General features: G+C 37.9%; 1 protein-coding gene and 2 long non-coding RNA genes across 3 annotated transcripts; 2 read left to right on the top strand and 1 right to left on the bottom strand.

Moving 5' to 3' along the window:
* The first annotated feature begins 2,065 nt into the window (after positions 1–2,065).
* On the top strand, positions 2,066–6,609 carry LOC121401450. The gene is made up of 2 exons (XR_005966254.1): positions 2,066–2,192; positions 5,895–6,609. It is a non-coding gene; the product is annotated as an uncharacterized LOC121401450 (long non-coding RNA).
* Positions 6,610–11,054: 4,445 nt separating this feature from the next.
* LOC121401448 (protein spinster homolog 1-like) lies at positions 11,055–16,423 on the top strand. Its single transcript, XM_041586155.1, has 11 exons — positions 11,055–12,205; positions 12,326–12,391; positions 12,612–12,748; positions 12,888–13,039; positions 13,248–13,317; positions 13,686–13,828; positions 14,303–14,455; positions 14,677–14,866; positions 14,978–15,043; positions 15,774–15,869; positions 16,066–16,423. Exons 1-11 carry the CDS (start codon positions 12,169–12,171, stop codon positions 16,294–16,296), a joined length of 1,341 nt encoding a protein of 446 aa, XP_041442089.1. The 5' UTR covers positions 11,055–12,168; the 3' UTR covers positions 16,297–16,423.
* Positions 16,243–18,542, bottom strand: LOC121401449. The gene is made up of 3 exons (XR_005966253.1): positions 18,358–18,542; positions 17,039–17,969; positions 16,243–16,347 (listed from the first exon to the last, which is right to left on the bottom strand). It is a non-coding gene; the product is annotated as an uncharacterized LOC121401449 (long non-coding RNA).
* Positions 18,543–24,222: the final 5,680 nt, after the last annotated feature.

Below are 24,222 nucleotides of genomic sequence, written 5' to 3'. Positions count from 1 at the left end.
GACAATAGACGCCGCACACACGCATGAAAACATTGCTGAAGCGCACGTCTCATTCCACCAAGCACTTCCACCTCGAATTCCGCGTCATCACAAGCATGCGCCGCTCCCGCTCGCAACATCCCGATGCCTCGCACACTCTCCACCCAAGGAGGTAACAGCTCAAGTACAACGGGACATCTTGCCCGCTGTAACACTTAGGCTGGGGAGGGGGTCTATGTCGAGGTAGAGGAGGGAGGGATTTTTATTTTGGTATCTGCTAGCTCCTATTAAGTGACACCTGTCTAACTCACTATTAGGCTATATGACAGGGAATGCAATGCGGAGCAATATTGATGCTTTGCTTTATACAAAAGAGGTCTGTGGATCTTGTGGCTGCTGATGCCTCAAGATACCTGTCCGCTGTTTTTGATAAACATTTACAGTAGTAGTGGTTTGTTGTGGCTGGGGAAAACACTAGAGCCGGTAATTTATCTCAGAGGACCAGCTATGAGCAGCAATACAGACGGCGTGGTCGGAGTATACTCGGGGAAGTGATGTACACTTACGTAGGGGGAGGGGGCTTCTGTGCTCACGGGGTTCACAAGCAGGAGTGGGGTGTTGTGAGAAGACTGCTGTGAAGGATTACTCCTGCGGCTAATTTGCTTTGGGAAGCTTGAGGACTAAACCTACTGTATCTTTGACAAAGTGGTCATTTCTTTTACACCTATACGGTTACTTATGCTCTGCAAAAACTATGCTGTTGATAAAGATTCAGATTTGCCGGCATACTCATTGACCTCTGCTGTTCTAAATATATTGTCCCATACCGGCGTATATATTAAATACATGTGGTCTGTCTGGAGAATGAAAAACAACACTGGTTTAAAGTGAACTATGTACTAGTTATCTACGACTAGTATGTTATAGAATGGCTAATTCTAAGCAACTTTTCATTCACCTTCATTATTTTTTAAGTTGACTGGCATCTAAAACACATGCTCTGCAAGGCCACAACTGTATGGCTATTGCCATTTTATATAAAACATCTTAATATGCAGACCCTCTCCTTTGCATGTTCCAGTCTCTTAATCAAATCGGTGTGTGGTTGCTAGGATAACTCGGGCCCTAGCAACCAGATTGATGAAACTGCCAACTGGAGAGGTGCTGAATAAAAAAGCGAAAATACTCAAAAGACACAAATAATAAAAAATGAAACAATAGCCAATTGTCTCAGAATATCACCCTCTACAATCCTACTAAACGTTAACTCCAAAGGCAAACAACCCCTTTAATTGAAACTCTCGTTATATTGCAGAATTTGAATTTGGACCCCTAGCAACCGGATTGATGAAATTGCCAAGCGTAGAGCTGCTGATAGATTCTAAATAACCACAAATAATAAATAACTGAAATCCAACTGCAAATTGTCTCAGAATATCACTCTCTACATCATAGATATGGTAACGTGGACCCTAGCAAACCAGATTTATGAAATTGCCAAGTGTAGAGCTGCTTTTTTAGAAGCTAAATAACCCAAACCACAAATACTAAAAAATTGAAATCCAACTGCTACTGTTTTTGTCTCAGAATATCACTCTCATGCAAAAAGTTAATTTGAAGGTGAACAACCCCTTTAATTAAACTGTCATTGTAATGCAAATTTATCTGGGCCAGACTGATGAAATTGCAAACTGAAGAGCTGCTAAATAAGAAGCTAATAACCCAAAAACCTAAAAGAATAAATAATTAACCCCACCTGCTATTGTCTCAGAATATAACTCTCTACATCATATGGAAAGTTAATTCAAAGGTGAACAACATAAAATAATACAACATTTTTAGGATTGAGACTTCAACTGGTGTAGTGAATATGTTTCATCAGTAGATAGAGCTATTGTAATATAAACTGATTGTAGTTTTAGCACACAGAGCTCTGTGCTTGATAAAGGAAAGTAAAATAACAAGGGACTATGAATATTCATTCAACTCATACATGGGTTCATCTTAGTGAAATTCATCTACAAAGGCTTGAATTGGCACATTCTGTTTTCTCGTTGCACTAATGGTTATTTAACCACTAAAACCACCCAGGTACAGAAGATCGAGCAGAAATACGAGATGCAAGCAGATAAGATGATGAGAGCAGCAGCAAAGGATGTGCACAGGTTACGAGGGCAGAGCAGCAAGGAGCCTTTGGAGGTGCAGTCATTCAGGTGAGTCTAATGAAATACACCTATGGGATTTGTATTATGTAAAGTGCTGTATTACTATAATGCCTCAGGGTGTTATGCCAGGAGAACCAGAATGTACACAAGGGATATAAGAGGAATTAAAATAGGCTTTCACTGAAGTTTGGCCCTGCTTATTGTATAGTTTCTTTACACCTCTATGCCATGTGCGACTATAAAAATACATTTTAAAAAATAAAGATAAATCAAAAGATTAGGCCAATATTTAACATACAGGTATAGGACTGTTATTCAGAATGCTCGGACCTGGGGTTTTCCAGAGAATGGATCTTTCTGTTATTTGGGAATCTCATACCTTAAGTCTACTAGAAATTATGTAAACATTAAAATAAATCCAAATAGGCTGGTTTTGCTTCCAATAAGGATTCATTATATGTTAGTCTGGATCAAGTACACTAGATTATTAAGAGAAAATTAAATCATGTTTAAAATTTAGATAAAAATGCAGTCTATGGGAAATGGTGATTCCGTTATTCGAAACTTTCTGGATAATGGGTTTCCGGATAACAGATCCCATACCTGTATTAAAGAAATGATTTAAAGGTGAAATTCCCCTTTTAACTTCTTCCAAATAAACCCTCTCTCCATATATATATTTATATATATATAGATATAATATATATCTATATATATATATATATATATATATATATATATATATATATATCAACACTTGTTTTTATTGTTTGAAAAGTCTGTGGTATAATCCTACTCTACAGTGCAAAATCCAGGGGTCTGCTGAGACACTGGCCAGTAGGTCCTCATATTTCTTTAGGCTGAGTTCAGGGACCGTCTACAAGATACTCTATATACAGACTATAGAAGTCGCAATACTAGGATGATTAGTCATTTATTCAGATTTGCATTACTGGCAGCTCAGAAACCAGTTGTGCTTTGCAGTAGAATCATTAATCAGCTCTGAGCACCAACTTCTTTGGACAGACAAACCTTATTTTCTGCTTGAATGATTTTTGGGACCCCTAAGGCTTGGCGTCTCACGCTGAGCACATGCAGTGCCACTGACACTCACAAAATGTTCAGCCCGTGTTGACAACTTTGAAAGCCTGGATCATAACAGTTGTGGGACTAATTAACTTGTGTTTAACGGGGACATCCATGGTTGATGGGCTCCCATGACTAAAAAGGTGGCTAACAGGCTTTTCCTGTGAAAATAGCCATCTTACAAAGTGATGCGTTTAACCAGACTTTAGTAAGCAGCTTTCACAAGAATGTCATAGTAGAAAGCTGGAAGGCACAAACCTAACCTCAATGCTCCAGTCCCTAACTGGCACAGTCAGAGCCGGACTGGGAGTAAAAAGCAGCCCGGGCAAAAAAAATCAAAGCAGCCCATGTGTAAACACACAATGCTCTTGTACTCTTTACAAGACACACTTGTAAATTTGGTTAAAGTGTATATATGGTGTCCCACTTTGTGGGTCTGTTCACCTTCGATGTATGCAAATAAATGATCCTCAAAATAATTGTGATATACTGGCATAAATGCTATAATTCATCAATGCAGTTGCCTATATAAATCAATCAACGGCTTGAAAATTAAAGTAAAGGTCCAAATTGCTTTTATGGGGAACCACTCTGATGCAATTTAGCATCTGTTAGTAAATCAGTCCCAGTGTATTTAAAGAGCATTTTTAAACAACTACCCTCAAACCTTCCTGTTATATGGTAAATAGTACAGGGGAATACTTATGCTGACCTGGTTTTCTGGTATATCTCTGTACAGACTATGAGCAATCTTAGGGGGCTGTTCCTGCTGAATTGTGCTTAGTACAGGGGCATGGCTATGCTGCCATAGTTTGTATATAAATGTACATTTATGTATAAATACCCTCAGAAATCATTGTGGCATTTCCATTAATAAATACCCCCCATAAATCACATCAGGATTGCAGAGTGGCAATTCCATGCATAAATACCCAAAAATGCATAGCAGAAGAATGGCACAAACTGGAATTTTTGCTAGCAAGGAAATAGTTAAAAATTCACAAGGCAGTGTAATAAATATGATTTGTAGCCTTACTGGGCCAGCAATTCTTTCTGCACTAGTCTGGGGGGGGGGGAGAGGATGAATCTGCAGCACCCATGATACCCCATTAGACCGCCCTCATTCCTCTATTGTGTAATTACCCTTTCTCTTTGCCTCTCATTAACCCACTATTATGCAGGGGATTTCAAAATCACTTTGCCAGCAGTGGTAACCAGCCCTTAAAGTTTCCCCAGCAATGCATCAACTTCCAGTCCAGCTCTAACAACATCCTATCTCTGAGTGCTGCCTCTCTAAATTCACTGGCAGGGCAGACCTGGCCAGCACACGTGTTTAAACCCTGCTGTAAATTCAATCTGACAGGCTCTACATCATTCCTAAACAAACTAACCTAGGCTTCTCTCACAGCATCTGTGACTACAGCCCAGCTCGGATCTGTGAAGCTCAGAGAGCAGTGGCGTAAATAAAGCAGCCGTCACCATGCAATGCCTGGGACTCTTCAGGAACCTCCCCCCTCCCAGCCTTAGTTACAGCACTGTAATGAGCGCTCCTTCTCCCAGTCCCTCTTCCCCGCACAGGAAAAAAAAAAGAAAACAGATACCGCCCTGGGGAGGGCTTCAGATCAGTAACTTCGTCGGATAACTGTTACTGCACGCAGAGGGAACAATAGTGAGAGGCATGCGACTGACTCCACAAAGCGGCCCATTTCAGCAGTAAATGCAGCGGCCCTTCGGGCATTTGCCCGAACAGGCACATGGTCAGTCCGGGCCTGGGCACAGTTAACCAGGGTCCTACCCAAAAACGATCTACTTGTCAGTGCCACAGCTTGCCCTTAACTGGCTTTCCTGATTGACTCTCACCAATTTTCCTAATTTCGACATCCTCCTACCTGGTCTGGCTCTGAAGTCGTCCTGCCTGTTGACCTTCATAGGCTAAAGAGGGAGTCTGTTGCTCCTCACTGCCTTACAACCTTAAGGGTTGGTGCCACCTGCTGACTGAACTAAAATATTACCTTAAGACGAAGGAAAGGTTAAAACTAAGCAAGCTTTTTAGAAAGGTCTATATAAATACACCAGTAAACCCTGCTGCTCTTAGTCCTCTGTCAAAAGTAAAATAGGATTTATTTCCTTCTATTGTGTATACATGGACTTCTGTATCAGACTTCCTTCTTTCATCTTAAACCTCTAGGACTTGGACTTGAGCATGCTCAGTTTTCTCCTCTCCCCCTCCATCCCTGCTGTAATCTGAGCCCAGAGCAATGAGTGGGCAGGAGGAGACTCAAGCAGGAAGTTATTTTACACCAAGCTAATATGGCAGCTGCTATCTTAAACAAGCAAAAAGAGAGCTTCTAGAACTGTTTACTTATAAAAGATAAGCATTCTACAGAAACAATATAGTGGTATAGCTTGCACTATTGTGGCTAATATATTGCCAATAATCTGCCTCAGTAGCTTTCCTTCTTCTTTAACTATTTACATGAATTAAGTCTATATTACACCTTCTTACATCTGGACTGGTAGAGCAAGTTCCAGGGGCAGCTCTCTTCAGCCCCTAACAAAGTGCTCTCTGAGGCAAGGTTTTCACTTTTTCCCAATCAGAGAAATTGCAATGGCAAAATCTGTTATATGTGCCGCTCCAAATCATGCATTTGTTTTGTGTTTCAGAGAGAAGATGGCATTTTTCACTCGGCCCAAGAACGAACCTACCTACACTCACAGCAGATGATGTTTATAATCATCATAAAGTATTTTATGTTCTATATTTTTTTCGGTTCTGAGCACCATGGCAAAGGAAATGCAGCCTGGTGAAGCTGAAAATGTAATTGTGTGGTGTAATGAAGTTACAGAGTTTCATGTCACTTATTATTTTGCATTGCAATAACCAGCAGAGTAACACTGGCTTGAGGTACGACAACACAAGTGGACATTTTTATTTTTATCGTCGTGATTACAAAACCAGCATTCCTTTTCCACGTCTGTATAGCTTGTATATTTAGAGCTGTATTTTCAGATGAACCGTTTCAGATGTTGTGTGTGTGCAATGTATAACTTTTGTACAGTCCGCTTCAGAGATTTGTAATGCAATAAATTCTATTAAAATGGGCTACTAGAAAAAGGAATACTTACAGATTCACGCAACTTTTTGGACATTAACTATTTTGTATCGGATGTTTTAGCAAATTCGTGCTATATCATAATGCTAAATAGACAATTTTATGATATAATACAGTTTGGAATATATTTTGAAATGCACTTACCACATTGTGGCCCCCATGGAAAGACAAATGAAGAAAAAAAAATCAGTTACCGGTTCCTTAAATTGGTCTAAAATATTATGTGATGAACATTTTAGTGGTGCATAGTTACGGTCAAATGCAATTTTGGTAATAAAAGCTTATTTTCAATCCTTGTTTGAATGTGACTTTCTGTTTTGCTAGCATGGGTGGATTCTAGGATTTGGGCTTATAGTTGCCAGATGATTGTGCCTGGCTAATAAGTACCAGTAAGCAGTAGTGGATCAAGTAGTTTCTGCACCCCATTGTGCACAGACACAAAAAAGAAAAATGGCAGTGCACCCAAACATCTAGGAGACCACACGTGCTTTTATATATATAGCAAACACATTTTATTTCCCATTCTGTACACTTTGTTTGGATTTATCTTCACTCTCCTATGTACTTAAATGGGTATTTCACCTTTACCTTAACTTGTAGTATGTTCTAGATAGAATGTCCCATTTTATTTATTTTATAGTTGAATTATTTGCCCAGCTCCTTCCAACTTTCAGATGGAGTCACTGACCCCTTCAGCTGAAAACCCTGAGGCTACAACTTTATTGTTATTGAAACTTTTAATTACTTATCTCTATATTCAGGCCCTCATTTCCCAGTCTTTTATTTAGTCCAGTGCTTGGTTGCTAGGTTGAATTGATCCCTTACAACCAGTTAGCTGCCAAAATTTAAAAACCATAAAAAAACAAAAACATGTTGCAAATTGTCTCAGAATATCTGAGGGGTTATTTACTAAACTCCGAAAGCCAAAAATCATGAAAAATTTGTGATTTCTTTTTTATAAAATATGACTTTTAAAAATCACGATTTTTTGGAATTATTAAACCCCTGAGGATGGAAAAGTCTGAATCTGAAAATCCGGCATCTCATACCTGTCGAGGTGCATATAAGTCAATGATTTTTTGATGTGCCGCTGGGCTTTTGTGCAATACCCCGAAGTTTTCGGAGTTTTCAGGTGAAATTCGGAAAAAAATCGTGAAAATCAGATGAAAAAATTGTGAAAATCTGATTATTTTTTTTCCCACAGGGCAAATTTTCAGGAAAATGTAATAATAAAAAAACGTAGAAAAACCAGAGCAGATTTGATCGGAGTTTGTAGCAGAAAATATTGAGATAAATTCAGACTTTGATAAATAACCCGCCCCCTCAAGTTCATTTAATGGTGAATTGCCCCTTTCTGTTTCCCTTCCTTTGGCCCGGTGGACCTATCAAACCTGCAATCAAATGGAAAAAACAAATACAGTATTTAGAGACAAGCTCCCTGCACACGCACCTTTTCTACTACAACCGTATTCCACCAAAGACAAACAAAATCCATAAAACAAGAGACAAATACAATTAAAACATTTAGAATTGTACTGTCTTCTACAGAATAAATCTCCCAGTAAATCCCCCAGAGTTCCCCACAACTGCCACTGTGCTAGTAGAGCCTGCCACAAGCATTGCATCTGGCATTACAAACACAGGCTTCTAGTGGGCCAGATCAGTGCAGAGATGCCTACTAAAGGGCACACTGTCTGCTAATTGTTAGCATGTGTGCCACTCACGATGCACACAAAGTATCAGTAACATTGGATAAGTGTCGTTCTGAGGTTCTGCCTTGTGAGCCTAGGAAGGGGTTTCAAGTTCATTGTAGTCGAAACTTGTTTAATGTATTTTAAAATATTGACATTGTTTTTGTGTCTGCTGGGGAAGAGTGCTGTTAGTTGCTTCTTGTTGCAGGAATGCTGTTCTTTGGCAGGCACTCAAAAAATGGTCAGGATGGAAAGCATGACACATGGAGTTGAACATGAGGCGATTTTAGAGAAAAATGTATTTTAGGCTGCGGAAAGTTCAACATCCACCAAGATACCAATACAGCTCTGCGCTAAAAGTGGGTTCAGCAGGTATTGACTGAATCCTTATGCAACCAATAAATGTCTGGAGGGTATTCATTTTTGTCTCACTAAAAAAAATTTTTTTACCTTCAACAATATGTTGAGTAAACCAAATTATGACAATCTACATATAGGGACCCATTAACTTAGCTCGGTGAAGGAATAGAAGGAAAAATAGTTCGAATTTCGAATGTTTTTTTTTTGGCTACTTCGACCATCGAATGGGCTACTTCGACCTTCGACTCGAACGATTTGAACTAAAAATCGTTCGACCATTCGATAGTCGAAGTACTGTCTCGACCCCCTAGTTCGCCACCTAAAACCTACCGAGGTGCCATGTTAGCCTATGGGGAAGGTCCCCATAGGCTTTCTTATGTTTTTTGATCGAAGAAAAATCGTTCGATTGATGGATTAAAATCTTTCGTTCAATCGTTCGAATTGCGGTAAATCCTTCGACTTCGATATTTGAAGTTGAAGGATTTACATTCGGCAGTCGAATATCGAGGGTTAATTAACCCTCGATATTCGACCCTAAGTAAATCTGCCCCTAAATAAATCTTAATTCCAGTGTATTAAAATGATATATATATATACTACTTACTAGGGCCCCTAAATCGGTGGCCCCTAAATCGGTGGGCCCCTAACAGTGTTACACCACTTTAAAGTATAATTCACTTTACTATTATCCTTTAGGATGACATTCCCTAGCTTGCTTTAGTTACTGAAAGGGTAGGCAAGGGGCAAATGGTAGTTCTGCAGTGTTTGATATAAATAGGGACACAACAAATCCACTATTTTATGATTTGGCCCAATCCTGAATACTTTGTGAAAGATTTGACCAAATACCAAACCAAATCTGAACCGTAAATGAATATGTAAATTAGGGGTAAAAGAGGGAAAGAGAACCACATGCTGCGAATGTGGTTAAAAAATTTTGACGAAAAGTCACGTGATTTTTCAGATTCAGTTCCGCCAGGCACTTGGATTCGGCTGAATCTTGCTGGAAAAGGCTGAATCCCGAACCATTTGTTGCACACGAAAAAAAAAATAACAACCTTAGTTCAACAGACAGAATATCAACATGGGAGCACTCAAATTTGTTTGCCCATATTCCTGATGAGTGCAATATTCTATCCTGATGTGTATAGGAAAAGGATCTGCTCATTTTCGGACATAACCACAGTTTATACCCAGTTTTATAGCTTCTATGTTTGCCTGCCCCTATCCTTGCTGCTCACATACTGTGCCTTTTCAATATGGAACCCATATCTTTCATTGTGAACTCAAATTGTCCTTTCCCAAACTGCTAGCTGAATGAAAATCTCCAAGACACGGAGCACTTACCGGGCTAAAAACACTCGTTTATTGTTCAAACATTTTTAAAATCATAGAGCGCACAAACTTAACACGCTTCACACGTTTCGTGGACCAAACCACTTCGTCATAAGCATAAGCAAACTGCTAGCTGCTTGCGTGTTTCAATGTGCAACGGCCTAAAGAACGAATGAAAAAGCACCAGGAAAACACCTCCCTTTTCACTTCCATTGTTATTGCCTTATGTAAGGTTTTTCCCCTGGGTAATTCTTCAGAACAGTGATAAAAGGCCCAGTCTGTCATAGCAAGTATATTGTCATTATTCATTTTTATTCATATGGTGCTGGTATATTGTGCAGCACCTTCCACTTATTATACATCATTCACATCGGTCACTGCCCCAGTGCAGTTTACAATCCAGTGCCCACATTGTATTACACAGCCACCATGGCCAGTTGGGATTTCCAAACTGTCAAAATGATGTTAACAGATCACGCTGTTGGCTTTGTAGAAAAATCTTTCAAGATCCAATTCAAGAACTAAACCCATATTTGAAGTATTGCTTAGTAAAAGACACTTTTCTCTGAAATGTGGGGTCAGTGTCAGAGGAAATACAGTTGAAATGTTGCCGCTGGGCTGTAAATGATACATTTCTTTGCCTGCTGATGAGACATTTTTATTTTACATTCCTGAATCCATGTTTGTTTTAATCCAGTGTTGAAGCAGACCCTGTTATAGTTGGCTTTTCTATTTCTACTACAGTTCTACTACAGTTCATTGACCTGTAGTAACCCTGATTAAGCAGGCTATGGGTTTCTATAGCAACCAAGAGTGACATCATCACAACAAATAGCAATCCATTATGACATCATCACAATCTCTGTGTGACATCATCACAATAAACAGCAGGCCATTGTGACATCATCACAAACTACGAAGGCTTTGCTCTTAGCCTGTTGATGAGAGATCATTGTTATTTAAATCTCAACAAGAACACATAACAACATGTTTATTCTGTAAGTAACTGCTCTTTTTATCATAATAATGAAATTCTTAGCATCAAATAACCAATTTTATAGACATGTATACGTTTATATATATTTTATAAGTATATTTTATAAGTAGAAAATAAAACCAGGGTTTAGCTATAGTATAGAGATGTTTAGGATATAGTACATATAGGCTTTAGCCTGTTGGCATGTATGAAATGGATTTAAGCATACAGGTATCGGACCTGTTATCCAGAATGCTCAGGACCTGGGTTTTTCCAGATAACGGATCTTTCCGTAATTTGGGTCTTCATGCCTTAAGTCTACTAGAAATTCATTTAAACATTAAATAAACCCAATAGGCTGGTTTTGCTTCCAATAAGGATTAATTATATCTTGGAATTGGGACAGCATTATAATGTCATCATGGGTACAAAGTGATCCGAAAATTTGATTTGGGGAACTCTATTTATTTTAAAAGGTGTTTTAGCTTCAGTGTATTGTACTGTCAATAAAAATTTGAAGATTTTATTTTTGGGGGGATTTCTATGCTGTTCATATGGTTTACAATATACCACCCTCTGGGTTTCTTACCAGTGAGAGGTTGGTTATAGGTTTAGCTGATCTTTTCAATTAAAGCGGCAAAAATACTAAATAGTGATCATTCTTGTATTCATTTTTACACACATATTTGTACAGTATATGTATATATATAGTATATAGTCTGTGTGGCTTTTTAATATTGGCAATGTAATATCTACTAGTTTATCCACATTGTCTGGCAGCCAAATAGAAGCTGGGTTAGAACTGTATTTTGTTGTCTGTAATGGTACAAACCCTTGGCTGGGAAAAAAGAAATAACTATTACTTCAAACTTGGCCTAAACAAGGCAGAAGATAAATTATTAGTGAATATGGTTCTTTTAGCCGAAGAACGATTCAGGACTCTACACCTTTTTTTGTTGTTGCTACAAACAAATTTTCACTTCTACTGTACACAAATCTTAATGATTTATTTTTATGGTTAGTGGAACAGAAAGTACCTGTATGTATTAACTGATAGCTTAAGTTGGAATACGTTGGAAAATAGAGTCAATGTGAGCCTGTTATTGACAATACAGATGTTTAGATCACATTACAGGTAGCTAATATACAGTACAGCAGATATTATACAATGGAAATGTGAATATTGCCTTTTATGGGTTTTTTTATTTCATAACCACTGATATCTTTTCTCTTGTCATTTCAGAATCATTTGGCAAATAATTCAAACAATTTACAACTACATATATGACAAAATCTTTAGATTCGCTTATTTTATCAGTTCAAAGCGCATCCAACATGAAACAGATCAGTACTTTTTTGAAAAAGCGGATATTGAAAAACAGGATGAAAAGCTTGATGAACCGGATTTCCCTAAACTCGGCAAATGTTGCTCAATACTTCTTATTATTGCACTTGCTTTCCTTATGGCAGTGAGTAATACGGACAACATCATTTATAAATGTAAGTTTGGACTTATTTACTTTAGAATCCAAGACGTCTGATATATCAGAGTATAATGTCTGCATTTGAACCAACCAAAATCCTAATTTCTTTCTCTTCTTTCTCCAATTTGTTTTTTAGCTGTCCGTCCCTACATAGAAGAGGAATTCGAAATAACGGACTTTTATTCGTCAGTTATAACTCTAAGTAATATATGGTTTATTTGCATCATTCTTCTAAAATTCTTTGTTTGCCATTATCTCTAATGCTTTAATTTCTCATATCTGTTGTTTAAGATACTATCATATCATCCTATCTGTCATTATACTTATTACTATAAACTGCTACCTAATGAATCTATAGTTTCATGTATATCTTGTTATTTGCAATTGGCATCTCACAGTCTTCTTTTCTCCCCTCTATATAGTGTTTGTTGGCAGCTGTGCAACCATGGCCCCGATATTATTTTATTTCTGGAGTACCTTCACCGGACTAAGAGTAATATCAGGAATTGTCGCCGTAATGGTCATGTTCGGCATTGGCAGTACTTTAGTTTCAGAGAAGGTAATAATCTGTTTATGACAGCCAATGGCATTTCAATTCACTACACATATAAAGACAGTACCTACACAGCAATTCATTTTGTTCACTCTGTATCCTATCAATGCATGAGTTTTTAATTTGTATCTTTCTGATTCTTTAGTCATTCTGGACGTTTGTGTTACTTCGAAGTCTCATGGAATCCGTAAAAAGCCATTATTTAGCTGCTGCTCCAATGCTGGTAGCAGAACTTTTTGATACTGACCAACGACGTAAAATGCTGACCTTACTTTACATTCTCAACACTATTGGAACGTAAGTACCCATTTTTGTATCTAAGATTGTTAGGACTTTTTTTCTGTACAATCTGCATTCTAGCATGGCAACTGTAAGCCCCTAAATGCTCTTCTTCCTATATCTTCCTGTGAGTTTATATAATAATGAGAGTCTAAGCTGATAGAAAATAATTCCACTTACTGCCACTTACTTTACTTTAACCCTGTCCTTTTTTTTGTTTTTACAGTTTTGCGGGGACCTTTATTGGAACGTATGTAGCCAGCGTAATAGGAACCGACTGGCGTATGGCACTGCGGGTAAGAGAAATATATATGGAGGTATTAAAGGCTGGGGTGCTATTATATATATACCAGTATAAAATCATATCATTACCTTGCAAACATGAAGGGGCATACTTCTCAAACTTTGATATAGAACTCGCCACAGGTCCTGGAGACGATTCCATTCTCGGTATTTACTTGTAAGAGATTTTTTGAGGTAAAGTGAGTAAACTCTCACTTACACCCTATAATAAATATGCTTAAAAATGCACAGGAATGAAGAGACAGTGGCAACATTTCACTCTGTTAATCTGCTGGGGGCTTTATTTCACATTTTGAGAAATATATTCTCTATTCTCATATGCTGGGTCACATAACTGATATTTATTTTTATTTGGAAACAGATTGCACCTGTACTTGATGTGGTGGCTCTTGTGCTTCTAGCAGCAGTGATGAGAAAGCCAGGTCGAGGTGGTTTTATGTTGAAGGCTGAAATATATCAGAAGAGAACTAAAGTTTACTCTGATATTTTTGATCTGATTTTAAAGTGAGTATCTCTTTATCTTTTATGTTTGGTCTGGCATCTGTTAGACAGGCATATATTAGCTAAGCCCGTGTATGAACACAGTTATAACACTGAGTAAATTAAAGTGTTAGTAACACCCCCCAGAATGGCAGTACCTCATATTATTCTCAACAGATTCTCCCTTTAGATGTGAGAGATTCCTGTTTCAATTATTATAGTTTTTGCTTGAGCTCATGTATATGAATGATCTTATTTCAAATTAAATGAATGGAATGGACAGAAAAATACCACTTATACGATTTCCAGTATTAGGGTGCTTTTAAAAACATGCAGAAAAAGTCAAAATATGAGCTTCGTAGCGATCATAATTTACGCCTTACTCGATAGAAATGGGGTCAATTAAAATTTTGGAGGTATTAGTCGAGTATCAGTGATGCATGAAATCAAGTCAAGTAATGTCCCTTATTGTAATCCATATCATTTCTCTTCTTTCAGCCGCTGTTTGGTCTTTGCTGTTTTGGGTTATGCAGCTAGTATGTTCATTACTAATAGCATGTATACATATGCTCCGAATGTACTGAGAAATGCTCGCATGATGTCAAATAATCACCAGCCTTGTCTGACAGTTGACTGCACCTTCGATGACAGGTAAAACCCCGTTTCCTTCTCTACTTGCCAAATTCTGTTCTATTACACACAAATATATATTGGACTTGTAGATTTTAATGTGTCTGCAATTAACTTTCTCCAATTACTTACTTGTTTTACTTCATACAAGTTCAGATGGTTGCAGCTTCCTTGAAATGATTATTTCCAAAACCGAAAAGGTTGCATGTTTAACCAACAATAATCTCTCTTCTTATTTTTAGATTGATCTACGGATTGTGCAAATGTCTTGCTACTGCAATCGGCATTATTCTCGGCGTGAAGATCAATGCACATTATAAAAAGCGGAATCCACATGGAGAGCCAGTTGTGTGTATCGTAGCACTTCTGGTCTCTGTCCCACTTATGTGCTTTGGATTATTTTTTGTAGGAATTAGTTCTGTCGTATCCCAAGTAAGTTTTACAATTGCATTACTACTTTATGTAAACTGTTAGAGCATTGTAACTATACATTCTATAAGATGAACTTCATTCAACCTAACTGTCCTCACTTTTTCTCAACAGATTCTCTTCTTCCTAAATGGGATTTGTTTGGCTATGAACAAGGTCCTTATCAACGAAATCATCATGGTAATGTATTTTTCTTCTTGGACTCACCCCCCCCCCAAATGATCCCACCAAAATGCTTACAAAGGTGTTAGCTGAGCTAATGTATGTAAAACTGAATGGGGTGTAGGGTTCAGATCAACTCTATAAGGCTCATTTCAGTGCATATTGATGCAGGGAAACCCTGGTGCAACTGCCACCTTTGACTTGGTGGTAATTACATGGTTCCCTCTGTGGTCAATAGTCGGTGCACACTTACCCTTTTGAAATTATACGTGTGCATGTATTATAATAAAGGCATGAGCACCAGAGATCTGGAGTATGATATTTGCAGTTGTATATGGCTGCAGTATCACAGAAAATTTTCGTAAGAAAAGGAATAATGCATCAGGCAAAATTTAGATAAAGGCGTTGTACACTAAGGGGCACATTTACTAATGGTCGAATATCGAGGGTTAATTACTTTGATCGATCGATCCTAGGAAAAATCGAACGATTAAATCGAAATTCCTTCGATCAGAAAATTGCTAGAAAGAAACAGTACTTCGACTATCGAATGGTCGAATAGTCGAATGATTTTTAGTTCGAATAGTTCAATTCGTAGTCTAAGGTAGAAGTAGCCAATTTGAAATTCAAAGATTTTTTTCTTCTATTCCTTCACTCAAGCTAAGTAAATGTGCCCCTAATTGTTATCTTGGGTCACCTATAGTTGCCAAAATCTTACACCCTATTGCATTTTGTTCTCTTTCCCCAGATGGTAGTGTATCCAAACCGCCGCTCTTGGTCATTTACTGAAAAGTCAATAATAGGATTGCTTGGAAAAGAAGGAGGCGAGAAAGAACATTTATGGGTAAGTGGCTGTTTAGTTTTTGAAAAATTGCAATCTCTAGTAAATAGGGTTAATAACCTTTTTTTGTCAGCTGGAAATGTGTGTGTATTGTGTGTGTGTGTGTGTGTGTGTGTATATATATATTTATATATATATATAAAATTGAATTCTCAGCAAATGCCGCATTATAACACATACCATATTTATTTTCCAATAGATTTTTAAATTTATGAAGATAAACTACTCAGAATCTGACCTGATACGGAATCACGCAATGGAATTTATTCTCTACATTTGTCCATTTATGGCTTTGGTCGGAGCAGGATGTTTCTGTGTAACTGCAAAATACTTTGAATATTATAAGCAAAATGTAGAAGACTTTATGAATACACCATTCACAGATGTAGAACAACCCTTGGATACGGTGGAATCATCTGACACAAAGTAACATGATAGATGAAGTTGGAAAAAGACCTCGCTGTGATGCTTCTGAAATGTTCTGTGATTATAATAAAATGAAAAGTTCTGTAATATTGATTAAAATACAATAAATAAAAAATATATTTCATATTGAATGTATAGTCTGAAATCCTAGAGTACTTTGTTGACACAATGGAGGCAGCCACAATGCTGGCCATACACGGGTGCCTGTAGAGTCTGAATCAGTGGTTAAAATCTCTTCAGTCTGCAAGTGACTTAAACACTGAATATAAAGTGACAGCTGCAACTCCTGTCTCCTCTCAATGATCTACCCAAGTGTGTGATATGGACAGCAGAGGGAGCACGTAGAGCAGAGGAGTGTAAAACTGGGAATGAGTTTAAGCAGTTATAGAATGCTTACTTGGAAAACATTCATTTATATGTTAGGGACCATTCATAATTAAATAGCCAATTAGGTAAATGTGAAACAACTTTTGATTAGCCATGTGTCTTTAAAGGAAAACTAAAAATGTCTGGAAATGCTGTATTTTATATTCTGTTCTTATTGTATCAGCTCAAAGGTTTAGCAGCCCCATGCCCAAAGTTGTTCACAGCAGTCTGAAATAATAATCCTTATTATTATTATGTGTAAGCTGACAAGTTGCCTGTTTCAATCAAGATATTATTCAGTCACACCATCCATCTGACGTGTAATAACATATTAGATAATTTATGCATTGTATATATACTGTACAGTAAGTAGAAAGTACCTCGGAGGTGCAAGAAATATAATGGATTCATCCTCAGATCAAGGGTGAGATTTCGCCTGGAATTTTCTTGAATTTCCTTGGACCTGTAATTTGCAAATCCACGTTTTCATAATGGAGGAAAAAGATATGTTTGTTTCTTTAAAATAATATCATTTTGGAATTCCTATTTTGAATTTATGTCTGATTATAGAGTCCCTGGACAAAAGTGCAAGTGAACTAATGGGTGCGAATAAAAAGAATTCAGTGAGCTGCTGAGTGCAACTTTGTGCCAATTCATGTAGTGTAGTTTAAACACAGGTTGTTTTCCATAAGCCCCTCAGCGCTGCATGAGTTCAGTCTAAGGAAAGTAACTGAGGCGGTGCTGCAATTGGCGCGTCTCTCAGATGGTGATTCTTTAGCTTTAATAGCTTTTTTTTTACTTATTGGCTCCCAGAAAAAGCAGAGCATCCATTTTAATCATCCATTTTAATCAGCTGGTTTGAAACTGACTACTGTTCCTGCTATGCACCACTAGGCAACTGGAACATATAACCCTGGTGGATGAGAGGGGTCGGCCGTTAATCTATCCACCCCTGTTGAATTATAACTGTCCCGTGAACATAATTTTAACACCAAAATGCATTTATTAGGGAAGGAAGAAGCTGCTGCTGTTTTTCTAAAGGCAAAAAAACTCCCAACTGTCACAGGGCCTCTGATTTCAAGGAAGTGCTGGCTAGAGAAATGTTCAGCCAATCAGCAGGCAGTTGTTGTAGATACCGGGACAAAGATTTGCCAATCAGCTCCAGTTTGTTATATAGACACCTGAAGGTCACTGGGAAGGAATTCAGCAAGTCAGTAGGCTTAGAGATGCCAAAACTGCTGCAGGCATGAAGAATGTTGTGTTCCTTCCATAGAGGAAAGCCATTAGTTCAGCTGTAGCCCACATTCATTCCTATAATTTACAGAAAGCAGAATAAATCCCATTACATTGTACACAACAAAGTTAAGACAGAAATCCTCCAAATCAGTTTAAAAAGGGATTACTGGTATGTTTGAATTAATGGAGTGCTCAGTTGTTGGCACTGCTTTTGCTGCTTAGTCTAGCTATAAATGGGGTGCTCACTAGCCATTTCTACACTGATTATACTGTCAGTCTGGGGTTAAAATGCTGATTATCCTCTTTCTGTAGTGAATATACTGGTACGTCTGGGGTTAAAGGAGAATTAAACCCTAAAGTAAAAAAAATCCCAACCCCCCCCTACCCTACATAGACCCCCTCCCTCCTCCTCCCCCCAGCCTAACTGCTACCCACAGGCAAATGCCCCTAAGTTCTTACTTACCCCTCATTGGGGGTAATGTCCAGCGGAGTTCACGGCAGCCATCTTCTTCTCTTTAATAATCTTCGGAATGCGATTGCCGTATCGGCGCATGCGTATTTGAAGCAATCTTCCTATCCGGACACAACTGCACATGCGCCGGAAGTCACAGAAATTGCCGCTCCCATTCCGAAGAGCTGGAAGATAGCTTCTGTGAACTGTATACGGAGAACAGAAAAAAGAAAAAGTAAAATGGGATGTTTTTGCCTGAAAATTTTAAAGATTTTAAAGTATAGTAAGAAAAAGTACTGGTTAAAATACTACGTCCAATCGGTCTTGTTCTTGGTATTTTTAAGACCGATTGGACGTAGTATTTTAACCAGTACTTTTTATATAATATTGTAGATATATGGAATCTATTATCAGGAATACTTGGGACCTGGGGTTTACGCCTATTGAAAAACATTTAAAAGGAGCACATGGGCTTCTGTATCAGACTTCCTGTTTTCAGCATAAACCTCCAGGGCTAGGGCTTAAGCATGCTCGGTTTGCTCCCTTTTCCCCTTTCCCTGCTGTTATCTGAGCCCAGAGCTATAAGTGAGCAGAGAGAGACTCAAACAGGAACTGATGTCACACCAAGCTAATATGGCAACTGATATTCTAAATAAACAGAGAGAGAGAGTATAGAGAGGTTGACTCAGGTATGGTAAAGCATTCTGCAGAATAAATATAGTGTTATAGATTGCACAATTGTGGCCAGTTTTCCTTCTCCTTTAAATAAACACAATGGGATTAAGGTTAAAAAGGTTATAAGAATCACAATGATTTTGCACCATGATTGTCCCAGTTGCTTGTGCTTGCTCTTTGTGCAGCACCCTTAATCAGAGATAAGACATATAGTTTCCCTTCATTCATTGGCCAGTTTATTTCTCTGAATAGTAATGTCCATCAGTTTATGGTCCTCCTTGGTGCATGTTGGGTAGTTGGGTGGCTTCTGCAGTAAAACCATCGGAAGTCCATCCACGACCCACATCCATGGCTATCTTGTGTCCGCTGAATTCCCATAGGCGAATCAATTCTGCCCTATATTCAAAAAGTGCGCCGTGAAATTGCCACATATCAGAACACTATTGAAGTAAAGGTGCATTTTCACATAAACACTTTGTGAATTTGTTCCTAAAGTTGCTTGAAACCGATATAGCCATTATACGCGAAATGTCAATGACACAATAATGTGAGGGGTGGGTGCAGTTCTGTTAAAGTATGGGTTCTATTATCCTAGGTTCTGAATATTCTGGATTTTTTAATTATTTTTTTTTATTAATGCGGAATGGCTTTATAGGACACCTGTCATATAAAAATAGAATTTTCCAACTAAAGGTGTGCGCTTAATTGAGAGCTGTGCCCCCCTCGCTTGATCGTTATTTTGACATGTGACTGGGTAAGGTGTTCCCCGATCCTACGTCACATGTCCAGGGCACTTATTGCGCATGTGCCCTAACATGGCAGCCCACAGTGTGAGCTTCCACCCAGTATCAGGTGCATATCGCTCAGGGGGATTTTCTTGAAAATAAACTATTGTTACCCCCATGTGGCTTTAGTAAGTCCACAGCTCTGGTGGGGGCACCAGTTTTGATATGATTTATGTCCTATAAAGCCTTTATAGATAATAGAAAAACACTAAAATAAACCCATAGGATTGTTTTGCCATCAACTTAGTATTCTGCAGATACGTTATCATTGAGTCCAAGTTACTGGGGGTTATTTATAAACACTGGGCAAATTTGCGCCTGGCCAGTAACCCATGGCAACCAATCAGATGATTGCTTTCAGCCTGCAGCTGGCTGAAAAAAGTTAATCACTGATTGGTTGCTATGGGTTACTGCACTGTGTTTATAAATGAGCCACATTGTCTTATTACAGAGAAAGCATATAAGTCAAAAACAAATCTATTTGGTTGAGATTTTGCCGGTGGGTTTTTTTCCCCAGAGACCAAGCCTGGTTAGTCTTCTGGGGTAGTGACTGCTAAAGCTGCTGAATAAGTTATTATTGGACTTTCTGTTGGTGACTGAAGTTGTATTTTCTGTTGTCACTGATTGCTGCTGAAAGCTGTTTGATTTCAAAATAAACGGACTGTTTTTCCTTCAACTTGGAGTGGCCTGCAGTTATGGTGCAAACCCTGCTGTGATCCCCTTAACGTTTACAATTTATATGTTTATCCAAATATAAATAATTAATCCTTATGGGAAGCAAAACCAGCCTATTGGGTTTATTTAATGTTTACACAATTTTTTAGAAGACTTAAGACATGAAGATCCAAATTACGGAAAGATCCATTATTTGGAAAGCCCCAGATCCTGAGCATTCTGGATAACAGATCATATACCTGTATATATATATAAAATCATATTACAATAATATACATATAGTCACACAAGACACTGGTACATTCCCATAAGCAAAAGTGCCCTATATTCATGTTGCTATAGGAACATTAATCCATCATTTTAATAATTTAAAAAAAGGGATATCGGTTAACTAATGGTTTTAGTTGGGATCAGCTTGTAGCTGATCCCAACTAAGATATAATTAATCCTTATTGGAAGCAAAATCAGCCAATTGGGTTTATTTCATGTTTACATGGTTTTCTAGTAGATTTGAGGTATGAAGATCTAAATTACAGAAAGATCCCTTATCCGGGAAATCCCAGGTCCCAAGCATTCTGGATAACAGGTCCCATACCTGTACCAAGAGGAAGAAACAAATGTGGCTGCATTAAGGAGCCTAAATGATTTTTTTTTAAAAACAGCCTGTTCTGTTCGATTGATCAATTTTAAAAAAAATAAAAATTAAAAAATGTGGTTCTTTGTGTTTATTAGTCAGCAATTTAAAGGCAACAGCCATACCCTGCTACGTTTGTACAAATAAAAAAAATATCCGTAGTATTGAACGAAAACAATCAGAAATCACAATGTTTCTAACACAAGTCTGTGCAATATGCATCCAATTAAATAAAAGGTCAAGAAAGCCCATAAAAAAAATCTGAGGTGTACAAGGTAAAATATAAAAATTCACATTTTTATTATTTCTCAAACAATTTTGTTTAGGTGACAAAAATGTTAGGGAATATTAGAAAAATCTAAATTTTGCAAGTAAAATACTCTTTTACATGATATGTATAAACAACAAAGCTTTATGAATATGCTTTTTATTTGACACATGTTTTACACCAGTTGGTGCTGGTGCTCCGTTTTTGGATTTTAGCAGCTAATCGGTTGCTGGGGTCCAATTTACAGCGGCACACAGCCAGTGGTTTGAATGAAAGACTGGGAAATGAACAACTATATCATTCTAGTCTCACAGTGCAATCGTTTTTTGGCTGCTGGGGACAGTGACCCCCAGTTGAAAGCTGTAAAGAGGCAGTACAGGGAGGCAAATCATTTAAAAACAAAAAAAATTAAGGGGTGGTTCACCTTTAATTTATAGCCATTATAGAATGGCTAATTCTAAGCAACTTTTCAACTGGCCTTCATATTTTCTTTTTTAAAGTTTTTGCATTATTTGCCTTTTTACTCTGACTATTTCCAGCTTTCAAATGTAGGTCACTGACCCCATCTAAAAAAACAAATGCTCTGTAAGGCTGCAAATGTATGGTTATTGTAACTTTTTATTACTCCTCTTTCTATTCACGCCATCTCCTTTTCATATTCCAGTCTCTCATTCAAATCAATGCATGGTTGCTAGGGTAATTTGGACACTAGCAACCAGATTGCTGAAATTGCAAAGTGGAGAACTACTGAATAAAATTTGTAAATAACATTGTCCCAGAATATCCCTCTCTACCTGATGCTAAATGTTAATTTAAAGGTGAACAACCCCTTTAGGAACACCCGCAGAGTTGGTAAGATTGGGACATGCTATAACTTGATAAAAGTTAACTCAAAGGTGAGCTGTCCCTTTAATAAGGATACCCTCATTTAGTGCATAGCCCTTTATTTCACAGTACAGGTATGGGACCTATTATCCAGAATGCTCGAGACCTGGGGTTTTCCGGATAACGAACCATTCTATAATTTGCATCTTCATACCTTAAGGGGCAGATTTACTAAGTGTCAAATTTCGAAATCCTTCAACTTCGAATATCGAAGTCAAAGGATTTTTAGCCTATTCGATCGATCGAATAGAAATCGTTTGATCGAACAATTAAATAGTTTGAATCGAATGAATCGAACGATTCGAACGATTTTTACCGAAATCCTTATTATCGAATGGTCGAATATTCAAATGATTTTTACTTCGAATCGAAGTCAAAGTAAATTCGAAGTCATAGGGGCCCATTTACTTAGTTCGAGTGAAGGAATAGAGGGAAAAAAATCGAATTTCAAATGGTCGAATATGGCTACTTTGACCATCGAATGGGCTACTTCATCCTTCGACTTTGAATCGAAACGTATAAAAACTAAAAATCGTTCGACTATGTGACCATTCGATAGTCAAAGTACTGTCTCTTTAAAAAATTCTTCGACCCCCTAGTTCGCCATCTAAAATCTACCGAGGCCAATCTTAGCCTATGGGGAAGGTCCCCATAGGCTTCCTAACAATTTCCTGATCGAAGGAATATCGTTCGATTATGGTTCGATTCGAAGGATTTAACCGTTATTCCTTTGATCGTTATTCGATATTCGAAGTCAAAGGATTTTACTTCGACGGTCGAATATCGAGGGTTAATTAACCCTCGATATTCAACCCTAGGTAAATGTGCCCCGTAGTATCCTATTCGATGGTCGAAGTATTCAAAAAATTACTTTGAAATTCGAACTTTTTTAACTTCGAAAATTCACTCGAGCTTAGTAAATCTGCCCCTAAGTGTACTAGAAAATCATTTAAATATTAAATAAACCCAATAGGCTGCTTATGCTTCCAAAAAGGATTCATTATATCTTAGTTTAAATTAAGTACAATCTACTGTTTTATTATCACAGAGAAATAGGAAACCGGTTTTAAAAATGTTGATTATTTCAATAAAACAAAGTCTATGGGAGATGGCCTTTCCGTAATTCTGAGCTTTCTGGATAATGGGGTTCTGAATAACGGATCCCATACTTGTACTGTATAAAAGACGGTTGGTGTGTGATCACAAACTACAGTGCAAGGATTAGCCAACATGAAACTAAAATCATTTCAGCTCAGCTCCAGTGAAGTTTTACATATGCGGCCTCTTGAATTTCCCTGCGCTGCATCTTGACAATGCGCCACGACTCTGACAGAAGTTTGTTATTACTACACTTGAATTGTGCATAAACAGCCAGAGTGCTGAGAAACCCCACAACAAATAAAAGGACTTGGCACACCGCTGGCGCATGAGAAAAGAGGAAAACAAAATGGTTGGCAGCAGCTCTGCGTAGAAGCAGCATTCCTAATCACTTGTTTGCTTCTTTCGGTCGTATGATTTACTGCTATTCCTGAGTCAGATGCAGCATCGCGAATCCTTTTTAATGCACAAGCCCGCTGCTAATGTATCTCTTTAAAACAAATCGTATTTTTGGGATTCACCAGAAGCAAGCATCAAATCATGTTAAAAATCTGTTTCCAGGCCACATTGCTTTGTAGTAGGAATTCTGAAGAGAGATGCCAATATCAAAGCAAGGTTCAGGGGTAGCACTTCAGGAAGAATGGAACGTCGGGAAGTACAGGTATGGGATCTGTTATCTGGAAACCCATTATCCAGAAAGCTCAGAATTAGGGAATGACCATCTCCCATAGACTCCATTTTATCCAAATAATCTAATTTTTTTGCACTGCTTTCAAAAGCAATAAAACCAACTTAAAATCCACACAAAATTTGTAATGAATGTATGTATATTGCAAAGTTGCTTTGAATTATGTTTT

This window comes from Xenopus laevis, chromosome 3L, assembly GCF_017654675.1.
Source record: "Xenopus laevis strain J_2021 chromosome 3L, Xenopus_laevis_v10.1, whole genome shotgun sequence".
NCBI lineage: Eukaryota > Metazoa > Chordata > Amphibia > Anura > Pipidae > Xenopus > Xenopus laevis.
This window is presented reverse-complemented; position numbering and strand designations above follow the sequence as displayed.

What these genes read in the sequence shown, in the direction of transcription:
- LOC121401448 (XM_041586155.1), top strand. Translation starts at nt 12,169, where the DNA reads ATGGCAGTGAGTAATACGGACAACATCATTTATAAAT. An exon ending in GGACAACATCATTTATAAAT is followed by an intron (nt 12,206 to 12,325) that starts GTAAGTTTGGAC and finishes TTTGTTTTTTAG; the next exon opens with CTGTCCGTCCCTACATAGAA. An exon ending in GACTGCACCTTCGATGACAG is followed by an intron (nt 14,456 to 14,676) that starts GTAAAACCCCGT and finishes TCTTATTTTTAG; the next exon opens with ATTGATCTACGGATTGTGCA.